This window comes from Caretta caretta, chromosome 10 (assembly GCF_965140235.1).
Source record: "Caretta caretta isolate rCarCar2 chromosome 10, rCarCar1.hap1, whole genome shotgun sequence".
In the NCBI taxonomy this organism is placed as follows: domain Eukaryota; kingdom Metazoa; phylum Chordata; order Testudines; family Cheloniidae; genus Caretta; species Caretta caretta.
In genome coordinates this window covers 32,380,523-32,392,771 of record NC_134215.1, presented here as the reverse complement: position 1 = coordinate 32,392,771, position 12,249 = coordinate 32,380,523, and the positions used below count along the sequence as shown (strand labels likewise).

Here is a 12,249-nt window from a genome sequence, read left to right as displayed (position 1 = left end):
CGCGCTCTCCCAGAGGACGGGTGCAAGCAGCACTCAGAGCATTAGCGCCGGCTCACAGGAGCGGGCCACAACAGCTGGCGTTAAATCCTCTGCCTTCCCTTTAGTCTAATGCCAGTCACCGCCTGCTGCTATGGGGGCTGGGCAGGCAGACGGGGCCTTGCAGTCCCTGGGGGATCTCCCAGCTCAGGGGCTGGGCACTGCGGCGGGATTGCTGTTTTGCCCTGCGCCCGGGTCTTCCCTGCTGGAGGGGCCGGGTGAGGGGAAGTAAGGGGAGCGCAGGGCCCGTCCGGAGCGCGTCGGGGCAGCAGCACCCAAGGCCACCTGTCGTCCAAACGTCCCACATGCAGGGAGCGCTGATTTCCCGCCCCAGGCAGCTCCAGGATAGCTAGTGTCCTCGGGACTGCGGGACCGGGCCCAGGCTGCAGCCCCCCAGGGATCCATGGGGCCAAGCTGCAGCGGGCTTCTTGAGGGGCTCTTTTTGTGATGGAGAGCTACCCCCTGGGGAACTGGGCTGAACCAGAGAGTGCTGAGCCTGCTGCCATGTGTGTCTGGCTGTGCCCTGCTCCCAACTCTGCCCTCCGTGGCTGCACCTGCTGGCAGAGCCCGGGCCCCAGACTGGGCAGCCCTGCTCGAGACGCCCGTCCGGCCGCAGGGGGTGCCCCAGCCTGGGGGTACTGTTGAAAATCGGACTGCGTGTTTGCTGGCTGGTGTGGGTCTGACTGCACAAGACCTGGAGCTTTCCAGCCCCTTTCCTGGCAGTGACCCTGGGACCATGGCAGGATTATCCCAGCATGCTTAGCCTGGGCTACCGCGTCTCCAGACAGAAGCTAGCCCTGATACCCTGCTTGGCAGCACAAAGAGCTGGCCTTGGGGCCCTGCCGCCAGCCCGAGGGCCGAGCGTGGCTTGGGGGTTGAACGGAGGGCCCTGCTCTGCGTTGACTCTGGTACCTGGGCCCATGGGGAACAGGTGGAGAAGAGAGCTGCCTGTAGTACAGGGGTCCCGTGTAGCCACATGTGCCCGGGGACCTGGGCATGGGGCCCTGTGCCCCTGGGAGCCCTGAGGCTGGCATGGAAAGTGCTAAGGGGTGACCACGCCCAGTGTGGTGTGAACTTTCCCCCAAGCGGGAGCCCCCAGTCCTCCCCCCACCCCCCAGTAGACCATTCGCAGCCTGATGGGCTGACCAGCTCACCCCGTCGCTCAGCATCCCCCAGCTCTAGAGCCCCCGCATAGCCCCTTGGGCCCTGCCAGCCCCTGCTGCAGCTCCCCGAGGTGCGTGTTAAGTTGGTGTCAGTGTGCCGAGCCCCAGGCACTGCACCGGTCCCATGAGGTCAGGTCTAGGTGGATTGGCGCTCCCTGTGCCAGGATTTCAGAGCTGAGGTAGGTTCTCTGCACAAGAGTCCTGGCGGCCGATGCCAGAGGGGTGACGGGATGGGCACTGGATGCGAGCTACGGGGACTGGGGAAGGCAGTCAGTGGGGTCCTGACCTCATTTTCTCTCCTCTGGCAGCCGGGAGCCCTGAACGTGATGGAGCATGGGCCGGAGCGGAGGAATTGCCACATCAGCCGGGTGCAGCTGGTGAGTGTCCTGTCAGGGTGTGCACCTCCCTCCCTCCCTCTTGCTGGGACAGGAGCTCTGTGCCAGCCACACCCTGCCCTGGGGCCAGCCAAGGGCTGTTCCCCACTGCCCATTTGCCAGGGCACTTGTGCAGGGGCACAGTGCTCCCAGCAGACTGCCACAGGCTGCTGTCGGGCCTGTCTGAGAAGCTGCTTAGCTCTTCCCAGTCCGACTAGGTAAAGACTGGCCCAGCCAGGGCTGCTTCCCTTGGGCTCCCATGTGCTTCCTTAGCCCGACCCGGCGGAGTCCCACAGCCACGTGGAACAGACGTGGAGCCAGGTCTGGGAGCCTCCCGAAGCCCATGAGCTGCTCCTCACGCTCAGAGGTTCTCACAGCTCAAGGCCAGAAGTGCCCATTAGACCACCCAGTCCAGACCTTTCAGCCAGCTACCCCTGCCCAGGGACTTCAGCTCTCGCCAGCGGGACCACGGTGCACCAGTGCCTGAAAACTGGTTACGTGAGACGTGCCCAGATGGGCCCCAGGCTGGAAACCCCCCAAAGTCCCTGCCAATCTGTGCTGGGGGAAATTCCTTCCCGCCGCCCCCGCCCCCCCATCTGGGGATCAGAGCACAGCGGCCAGGTGTCAAGGACTTTCTGTCCCACCCCGAGCCCGCTGGCCCGTCCCCAGCTGGGACCCATCTCTGATGCGTCAGAGAAAGCGAAACTCTCCCCGCTGACTGGTGCGGCCACTGGCCGTGGCCCCGAAGCACGAGAGCAGCTCGCAACCGTTCTAACCCAGAGCTGGGGGAGGCGATGCTGGCTCTCCTGTCCTCAGGATGGCCCCCAGCATCGCCTCGGCCCGCTGGTAGCTGTGGGTGCACCTGAGCCCCCAGGGCATGATCCTGTCTGTGCCCAGCCCCAGGCACTGCAAACTCCAGTCAGGTCACTGCTGCTCTCACCCTGGGCCCCTCAGCATCACCGGGTTGCTTGGGATTAGTCCCCGGGTGTATTAACATCTCTTTCCCAGCTGTTCCCCACCCTGTCTCTGCTCTCTCCCCTCCCTGTGTGTGGAGTTCGTCCTCCCCGCTGTGTGCACCACCTGCTCACTGATCCCCCAGCTCTGCTAACGGCTGGGAATCCACAGTGGGCTGGGCCCCGCAGATCCGCTGGGGAGACAAGAGCCCTGAGGGCCAGGCCTCCCCCAGCTCCCCTAGCTCGCATCCAGTGCCCGCCCTGCCAGCCCTCTGGCCCTGACGCTCCCTGCGCACCGTTGCCAGGCTATCCAGTGAATACAAATCTGCTCTGCCAGCGCCTGACCCAGCCAGCCACTCCCTGGCCACGCCAGCTGCTTTGGGTGACAGGCTGGGCCTGGTGCTCCTGGGCTGTCTGTCCTAGCGTGACCTGCCCGACGCCTGCCAGCTCTGGGCACCCTCTCCTCACCTCCCCAGTGGCCACAGAGAGCTGCCACGGCAATTGTTCAGAGCCCTGGCAGGAGAGCCAGCCGCCGTCCTCGGGGAGCAATGTCAGCAGGTGCCGAGAGGCGCAAAGAGTCCGAGTGGCTGCCCCGTGGGCACTGCATCCTCAGCATGGAGTTCCCGGCCTGGCCAGAGCCCTTGCTGCAGTGAGCCGTGGGCCTGGCCTCTAGCCAAGCCAGCCCTGGGATGGGGGCCGAGCGCCATCAGAGCCATGGCTGGCCTCGGGGGGGTTTGTCGCTCAGCGGCTATTGGTGCCCCGTCCCGTGTGTCGTGGTGTCACTAACACAGCCCCCGGGGGCTCCTCTCCTCTCCTGTCCGTCTGTCGGGCCGGCTCCTTACTAACTGCTTGGCTTTGTTTCTCTTCTCTTCTCCTGTCTCGTGCCTCGTCTTCTGTCCAAGTAAGTGTCCCTAACCCAGAGCTGCCCACGACGGGGCCTGTGTGATGGGCCGGGCTGCACAGGGCTGGGGGGTGCACACAGTTAGAGCAGGGCACTGGGAGACAGGACTCCTGGGTTCTATTCCAGGCTCCCCCATTTACTGATGTGTGAGCGTGGGCTGGGCTGGTGACCGTGCCTCCTGGGTGGCGTGGAAGGAGGCCGTGGGGAGGGGCAGTGCTCTCTTGTGGCTGGAACAGGGCTCTGGGCCATCCCGGATCCCCATCTCCCACCCCGGGCATGGGGCTGGGCAGCACCAGGGGCTGCAGCTCTGGGGTTTGTGCTGGCAGTTGCACAGCAGGGTGCCACACCCTCTCCGCTGGCACTGTGCAGTTGTGCCATCCTTTCCGGCCAGCTGGTGGCTGCACGGCCCAGCATGCCAGGGCATTGCCCTCCACTTCCCCCTGGCTGCCTGGCTCCCCGCTCTCCTGGACACCCGCCTGGTATGGTACCAGGCAGCTCTGTGCCAGTGCTGGCCCCTGACCCCTCCCCTCCTGTGCGGTGAGGAGCTGCCTGCTGGGGGATGGGTACCCATGTGTGCTGGGGGCATTTGCAGGTGCCCATCACCCTGGTGTTGGGTTCATGGCTGAGCAGCTTGCTGCTTTCCCTTCTCCCCTGCTGGGAGTATGGGAGACTGGAATCCTGCTGCTGTTCCCCCGGGGCTCTGGCCTGTGCCCTGCACTGGCCCTGGCCCAGCTGGAGTGGGGGGCCCCATGCAGTGTGGCTGCCCCAGTGGGCAGAGCAAAGCGCCCTCCAGAGCCTGCCCAATGCCCATAGCCCCAGTCTGGCTGGGCTGGGATGCAGCTGGGAGTGCCATGGGCATGCGGTTGGCATGGCTCAAGGCGGGCTAGCAGCCAAGCCTGGAGATGCTGGGGTGAACCCTCTCTGGGCAGGGCTGGCACGGCCGAGCTCTTGGCTCGCAGCAGGGCCTTTCTGGGGGCTCGGCTGGGTGCTCACACTCCTCTGTCGGTCTCTTTCAGCCTGAGAACACGGATTACTACAAGCGGGAGGTGAGTGCGAGGCTGGTGCCGGCCCAGTCGCACGCTGGACAGTGGATGGGCAGGCTGCTCCCTAGAGCCTTGGCTCTCGGACTGTGCAGAGCCTCCCAGTGAGCTAAGGGAGCCAGGCAGAGGGGAGGCTGCTGATGGCCCATGGCTCGTCCAACCAGGCCCGCAGGGAGCCTGGTGGAAGGGAGGCTGCTGATGGCCCGTGGCTCGCCCAGCCAGGCCTGTGGGTTTCCTGACATGATCGTGACCCTGCTGGAAACCCCACAGTGATGGCTGAGCCAGTGCTACTGCATGGGACTGTGTCTGCCGTGCCAGGGCTGAGGGGCATGTGTAGAGTGGATGGGCCATGCCCATGGCTGTGCCCTGTATCCCGCCCTACCAGGAGCAGGGGAAGCGTTGCTAAATCTGTCCAGAAAGGGCTGAGGAGTGGGGAGGTTTGGGCATCAGGCACCCCGGGCTTGGCTCAGGCTCTCGCTGTTTCCCCATGGCCTGGCAGGGAGCGTGGGGGTAGGTAACAGCCGGAGCAGCTCCTGTCCCTCCAGGATTTGTGCCCTGCTTCTCGGGCTGGCCGGGCACTGCTGTTCTCTCCTCAACCCCACTCCTCTCTGCGCCCGCACCCAGATCGAGTGCTGCCGAAAGGCCATGGGCAGGACCCGCGTGAAGTCCTCCATTTGCCTGGAGGGGTAAGTTGCCATCCCCAGGTGGGGGGTGGGGCAGGCCCCGGGGAGCCTCAGTGGCATTTCCATGTCCCTGGGCACAGGGCTGAGCCACTCATGCAAACACCTTGTAGCTGCCCCTGGCTCTGGGGGAGGGGGTGTAGACAGCTCCACTCACACCTAATAACGCTAGGCTCTCCCCTCAGCTGCTGGTGCCCAGTGGGAGCCACACCTACTCCATGTGACTCCCTTTTCCAGCAGGGGGCGCTACTAGGATATTAGCATCCCAGGCCCAGAGCCCCACTGGGTTTAGCTAGTGGGATTTTTATTCCAGGGCTGGAGCTACACCCAGCTCTGCTGGTCCCCCTCAATCCTGACCCGCAGCCCCTGCTATCCCAGCCCTGGGGCTCCCTCCACCCCCCAGCTCTGCCGGTGCCCCTCAATCCTGACCCACAGCCCCTGCTAGACCAGTCCTGGGCCCCCAAAAGTGGCAGTGTCCATATTTCAGCATTACACTGCAGCCTCTTGTGGCTGGTGCTTGTGTGACCCTCACAGACAGAAGCTGACTCTGTGCTGGCCCCTGGCCCTGCTGCTTGTGGGGGTGACATAGTGCTTGCAGAAACAGGGAGCCCCTCTAGGAATCGCCCTGGGGCCAGGCCCTATGCCCAGGGCTGATGCAGGGCAGTGCAGCGGGCCGTGGGGCTGGGAAGGGCTTTGACAGAATCTGTGCAGCATGACACACACCCCGAGGCCTGGCTGGAGCCCTGGCTCTGAGCCATGTCTCATCCTTAGGGCTTGCTGGGAACCAGCAGCAGGCTGGGCATCCGGGAGTGCTTCCCAGAGAGCGCCCGGGCAGCAAGGGAAAGCAAGCCTATGCCCTCGGAGACCGGCCCTTCCTGGGCCTGCCAAGGCGCCAGGCTCTACCTGTCCATCTATCTGTTGGGGGGCACTGGCAGGACATGTGGGACAGAGCAGCAGCAATGCCTGCTCCCCAGTGCTGCTTGGCACAGCTCCCAGGTCCACCGGCCCCACGCTGGACCTGTCTGCTGGGTGGAGGCCATGCGGAGAGCCCAGCCGTGCTCACCATCACTCCTCCCTTGGCAGGTACATCAAATTCAACGAGCAGTACGTGCCCCACGATCCCATCATGTCGGGCTGCCTGCCCAGTAACCCCTGGATCACGGACGACACCACATACTGGGCCATGAACGCCCCCACGTAAGCGTCCGGGGCAGGGGGCAGCACAGGCCGCAGTGTGGGGATCCAGCCTGTGGCTGGTTCCTCCCCAGCACTGGGGCTGGCAGGGGCCGGAAGAATATCAGTGTGCTGCAGGCAGTGGGCACTGGGTTCCTGGACCCCTCAGTCGTTGCCCCATTGCCATGTGCTGCGGGGAGGGTCACTGATCAACGCTGGCCCAGGGGGCCTGCTTGGAGACCTTGCCATGCCACTGGGGGACACTGTGAACCCAGGCACCATGACAGGCAGGCCGGGCCCAGCCTTGTGCTGCCATGGTCCTGGGGGCGCTGCTAAGCCTGAGCTAGTGGGGACTTTCCAGACGGGGAGGTGTGGGCCTGGTTCAGGATGAGGGGCTGGGGCCCCAGCTCAGGGCCGAACTCCTTGGGGCTCCCTCAAGCCTGTCTCAGGGCGGGGGTCAGTGGCAGCAGGAGCCCCCGTGACCTCGGTTCCCTCCCCCGCAGGGTGACAACGCCGACCAAGCTGCGTGTGGAGCGCTGGGGCTTCAGCTTCAGTGAGCTGCTGGGTGACACGCTGGGCCGCAGGCAGCTGTTGGAGTTCCTCAAGAAGGAGTTCAGCGGTGAGTGACCTACCCTGCCCGGTTGGCTTCGGCCAACGATGCCAGGCTGGGGCTGGCTCCTCCCTCCTGCTCAACGGGGTCCTGCTGGCAGGAGGAGCCATTGCCGGGGTTGGCTGGAGAAGGCCTGGGATTGCGGCCCCTCCTGTGGGGTAGCTCCAGGGAGAGCCCCCTCCAGTGCCATGGGTACAGGACTCCAGCCACGGCTCAAGCACCTGCTGGGCTTACAGGGGTCCAGGGGCTGGCACGGCCGGCAGCAGAGCGCCCGGCAGGGATCCTCCTTCACATGGCTCCTCTGCACGTGGCCCCCACAGGGGTTGTATCTTCCCCGTCCTTCGCTCACCGGCGATGCATGGGCACCTGTGCCCTGCGGGGCCCAGCTGGAGCGTGAGCCGCATGGCTGGGCTGCTCCCTGCTCTATTGCTGCCAACATCGTCTCTCTCCCGCCAGCCGAGAACCTGAGTTTCTGGGAGGCGTGTGAGGAGCTGCGCTACGGGGAGCAGGCCCGCATCGCCGACACCGTGGACTCCATCTATCAGTGAGTGCCCGGCTGTGGCCCCACTGCACCACGCCCCACATGTGCTCCCTGCTGTACCCACATTGCCCACATCATAGACTTCATCTATCTGGGAGTGCCCTGCTGAGCCCCCATCACACCCCCGCCATGCCCCCACTGTGCCCAGCCTCCACTACATCCCCACCGTGCCAAGCCCCTGCCACAGCGATCCCCTACTACACTCCTGCTGTGCCCCACCACACCCCCAACTCACAGAGCCCCACCGCCCTGAGACCCCACTGCACCGAGCCCCCGCCACACCCCCACCATGCCAAGCCCCCACATGCTCCCCCTGTGCTTGCATCGTGGACTCCCATCTATCTCAGTGCCCTGTCCCATGCTCTGCCCCCCACTTGACCCCACACGTCAAGCCAGAGGGGGGCGGTGTGTGGTCCCCTCTGCAAGGCATTAGAGCCCAATGGGGCCTATACGTCGGGGTCCCCCGGGGCAGCTCTTTCCTGTGGCTCCGAGCACAGTGCGGAGCATGGTTCTGGAGAGCTGGCACGGCTCTCACCTCCTGGGGGAGGGGTGCATACCAGCCCTAGACACGCAGGAGAGCCTGGGGGCGGATGTGCCAGTCCCAGACACGCAGGAGAGGCTGGGGGGAGGTGTCAGTCCCAGATGCACAGGAGGGGCACAGGGCATGTGGGGAGGTGGGGGTGGGGGTGGGGCTTGGCTGATCTGGGGACCTGGGAACCTGTAGGGGACTCCTCCAACTTCTCTCTAGCTGCCGACCCCCAACCTGAGCTGACCTGGCGGGTGCCCTGATAGAGCTGTGTGGATGGGGCTCGGGGTGGGGTCTGAGCCCATGGCCTCTGCCCCTCAAACCTGCAGGGGGAGCCCCCTGGCCATTGCCCCTGCGGTGCCCTTGCTGGGAGCCCAGGAGCACCCCGCATGGCCCTGAGCCAGCCCTGCTCAGGCTGGGTGTGTGTCCTGCTCCCCAGGCAGTTCCTGGCCCCCGGCGCCACCCGCTGGGTGAACATCGACAGCAAGACCATGGAGAGGACCCTGGAGGGCATCAAGACGCCACATCGCTACGTGATGGACGATGCCCAGATGCACATCTACATGCTGATGAAGAAGGTGGGGGCTGGGCCCTGCCCCCACACCTGCCCCTCCCCTGGGCACTGGCACCTCCTCCTCAGCTTCAGCTGCCCCAGGTTACCCACGGGGCTGGGAGAGCCCTGGGCACTGGGCTGCAGCTTTACCAGCCCGAGCAGGCAGCATGGGCAGAGGGGGGGTGGACATAAGAACATAGGAACGGCTATACTGGGTCAGACCAAAGGTCCATCCGGCCCAGTATCCTGTCTACCAACAGTGGCCAATGCCAGGTGCCCCAGAGGGAGTGAACTTAACAGGTAATGATCAAGTGATTGCTCTCCTGCCATCCATCTCCACCCTCTGACAGACAGAGGCTAGGGACATTATTCCTTACCCATCCTGGCTAATAGCCATTCATGGACTTAACCTCCATGAATTTATCCAGTGCTCCTTTTTTTTTTGGTCCTACTTGGAGGATGGGGGGGAAGGGCATTCTCCAGGGCAAGCTGGTCAGTGTGGTGGTGACTGAGGAGCAGGGGATGGGCCGTGGGGCAGGCTGGTTACTGAGAAGTGGGGGAGGGTGTCACGGAGTCCCTGGGCGATGCTCTGGAACTGCTCCCCATGAAGCCAGTCAGGACTCTGGGGCAGTCGCCTTCCTGTGAGCAGCCTGTCTCCAGGGCACACAACTCACACAGCTTCCACCTTCCTGGGTCTGACCTCGGAGCATTCAGCATCCTCTGCCCCTCCGTGCGCTTCCCACAGTGACTCCGCTCAGGCGGGGCTCCTGGGGAAGCCAGAAGGTCCTGCCCCCCAACTCCTCAGTCAGACGTGACTCTCAGCCAGCCAATAAAACAAAGGTTTATCAGACGACAGGAACATAGTCTAAAACAGAGCTTGTAGGTGCAGAGAGCAGGACCCCTCAGCTGGGTCCATTTTGGGGGGCAGTGAGCCAGACAACCACATCTGCCCCTCACTCCATGTCTCCAGCCAGCCCCAAACTGAAACTCCCTCCAGCCCCTCCTTTTCCCGGGCCAGGAGGTCACCTGATTCCTTTGTTCGCCAACCCTTTAGCTCTCACCTCACTGGGGGGAAGGGCTAGGCCATCAGTTGCCAGGAAACAGCGTTTCGGCCACTGTATCTGTCCAGACCCCTGCACACACCTGCCCTCTAGGGCTCTGCAATGATCATACACCCTTATCCCACCACCTAGACACTTAAGAACTGCCTTGGGGAAACTGAGGCACCCCCAGGCTGGTCACTGAGGAGTGGGGGAGGGGTTGTGGGGAGGGCTGGTTGCTGGGAGGGAGAAGAGCAGTGAGGAGGCCCGTAGTTGGGCTGGCCTGGGGCTCATCCCCCCTCCTCATGCTTTGCACTGCCCCCAGGACTCGTACCCACGCTTCCTCAAGTCGGAGCTGTACCGCAGCCTGCTGGCAGAAGCCATCGTGCCCCCAGAGACCAAGAAACGGTGAGTGGGGCCCAGGCAGCCAGTGGACACAGGGTGCCCAGCCTAGGCCTGCAGGATGAGCAGGGGAGAGGCCAGGGACTTGCTGGGTGCCAAGCTCGCTCAGCACTGCCCCGTCCCAGGCACTAACCCACCCCAGGTGCTCACTCACCCCTGGGTGCTAATCTCACCCCGGACGCTAACCCCACCCCACGCTGTCCCCACTCCTGGTACTAAACGCATCCCACATAGCCCCCGTCCGGGTGCTGACCTCACCCTGGATGCTAACTCTGCCCTTCACTGCCCAAGCCCTGGGCACTGACCTGTGGCTCTCTCTGGCAGGGTTTTCCCATTCATGAGGAAGCAGCGTCACTCCAGCCCCAGCCCAGCGCTGCTGCTGCCCACGGGGGAGCCGGAGGCGAAGGCCGAGGATCAGAGCAAGGCGGTTGCTGTCCCCATGGAGAGCTAGGATCCCCTCACCTGCCACCTGCCCCCACCCACTCCAGGCTGAGCGTTCTGCACTGACGGGGGGCAGGGGCTGGATGAGGTGGGGCAGCAACTGCTGGGCCCCATGGGGCACCTGCTTCTCCCCCAGCCTGGCTCACCATTGTGGCATCAGGCCCCCCAGACAGGGTGTTCTGGAGGCAATGACCCATCTCTGGCCTGCCCCACCTAGGCAGTGCCAGGGCAGCGTGGGCCGGCTGTGGGGGGTCTGTTCTTGTCCAACGGCTGCAGGTGGCTAGTTGGGTAAGGAGGGTGACTGCCCTGGGCTGGGCCCTGTGGGAGAGTGGCAGAGATGGGGAGGCCAGCTGCCCATGCAGGGCGGGCTCTCACCCCCTGGCATGAATGCAATCCCAGGCTCTCTGGCAGGGGCAGACCCAGCCTGTAGCACCCCCGGGCCCCACACACGTCATCAGGCACAGGGAGATGGGTGCTTATATGCCAGTGCAGAGCAGCTCAGCCTCAGAGTGGTCCCCTCAACCCCTCCCACAGGGCAGCCACAGCCCTTGACACTAAAGGATAAAGCCATATGCCCCGGGAGCCTGTGTGCCCAGCCCTCCGGAGCCCCCTGCACAGCACCACTGGGGCAGCTCCTGCTCCCTTTGCCTTAGCTCTTAGAGTGACCCCCAGCTCCCTGCCCCCGGTGGTTCTATGGGGCGAGTGGCTGCAACGGGCCAAGACACACGTGGTCTGACTCCCCTCACTGAGCTGCCCACTCCTGGCTGGCGGGGGGTGTGTGTGCTCGCTGGCACATGAATACCAGGGCTTGGGGCAATGATGGGCAGGAGCAGAGCCTGCCCCAGAGTGGCACAACTCAAGACCTCTGTGCCAGCCTGGGTTTGTGACTGAGCACAGCCCCTCCCTTAGGGTCACCCTTCTCCGTACCCCAACCCTGCCAGGAGCACCCTGCTCTGGTGCTGCCCTCCCCCCGCCTCACTGAACAAAGCCACTAATAAAGGACAACTTATGGGCAACTCTGGCCTCTCTCATTGGGGGTTGGCAATGGAGGGGTGCTGCCAGGGGAGGGGGTGAGCAAAGCCCTGCCCCGTATGGAAATCGGCACAGGGGGTGCGATGGGTGGGACCCAGAGGGGGCTTGGCACAGCCTGGCCAGGGGCCACAGAGCAGTCGTGTTGTCCAGCGCCATCCTGTCCTGCCCTGGTGCCTCCTGCAAAGGGCCACGAGGGGCAGAGGCCTCCTGGTGAGTGGTTGCCACCCTCTATGCCCCCCCACCCGGCAGCATTCCCCCTGCAGTTCAGGGTACAGTGGCTGGGCCTGGTATTAGAGTCCAGGCCTTGTCAGTTCGAACCTTGCTGCCCTGCCCCAGGGAGGGGACGGGAGAGAGTTGGCACCTGGAGCCAGACGTGGCCTGGAGTGCTGCAGGGGCTGGTGGATTGGGGACGATCTCCCCGGCCTGTTTGGCCCAGTGGGACTTCGGCATCCTCTGGCCTAGCCCTTGGCGCATGGGCTGCTGTGCCAGTCTGGCCCAGCCTGGGGAGGGGCCCAGCCCAGCAGCGGTGTCGACCCTGAGAGCAGACTGCACTGCCATGGAGTGAGAGAGGGTGTGACTGGGGTTCCTGCCCACCCCCCAGGGGTATCCCCGGCACCTGGCCCTGAGTGAACCCATGTGCTCTGCTGGGGCAATGCCTGCCCCCGTGCTGGGGATTGACGGGGCACTTACAGCAGGGCAGGAGCACTACAGCGAGGCCTTGGGAAACAGCACTGTCGCCCTGTCCTGTGAGCTCATGGGGCGGGGGGGCAGGGCTGCAGCCCAA

The 12,249-nt window shown here is 64.6% G+C and overlaps 1 protein-coding gene across 3 annotated transcripts in view; it reads left to right on the top strand.

Annotated features, from left to right (window-relative positions):
* RGS11 (regulator of G protein signaling 11) overlaps nucleotides 1-11,449 on the top strand; it is a 31,487-nt gene extending 20,038 nt beyond the window's left edge. Inside the window, exons 9-17 of one of the 3 annotated variants that reach the window (XM_048866616.2) lie at nucleotides 1,508-1,576; nucleotides 4,450-4,473; nucleotides 4,967-5,153; nucleotides 6,231-6,344; nucleotides 6,824-6,939; nucleotides 7,387-7,474; nucleotides 8,437-8,575; nucleotides 9,916-9,998; nucleotides 10,317-11,449. In XM_048866616.2, coding sequence (XP_048722573.2) covers nucleotides 1,508-1,576; nucleotides 4,450-4,473; nucleotides 4,967-5,153; nucleotides 6,231-6,344; nucleotides 6,824-6,939; nucleotides 7,387-7,474; nucleotides 8,437-8,575; nucleotides 9,916-9,998; nucleotides 10,317-10,443 — 947 coding nt within the window. In that variant the 3' untranslated portion in view covers nucleotides 10,444-11,449. Of the gene's footprint in view, nucleotides 1-1,507; nucleotides 1,577-4,443; nucleotides 4,474-4,966; nucleotides 5,154-6,230; nucleotides 6,345-6,823; nucleotides 6,940-7,386; nucleotides 7,475-8,436; nucleotides 8,576-9,915; nucleotides 9,999-10,316 lie in introns of all 3 variants that reach the window. The other 2 variants (XM_048866618.2, XM_048866617.2) reach the window with 2 other exon arrangements.
* The last annotated feature ends 800 nt before the right edge of the window (nucleotides 11,450-12,249 follow it).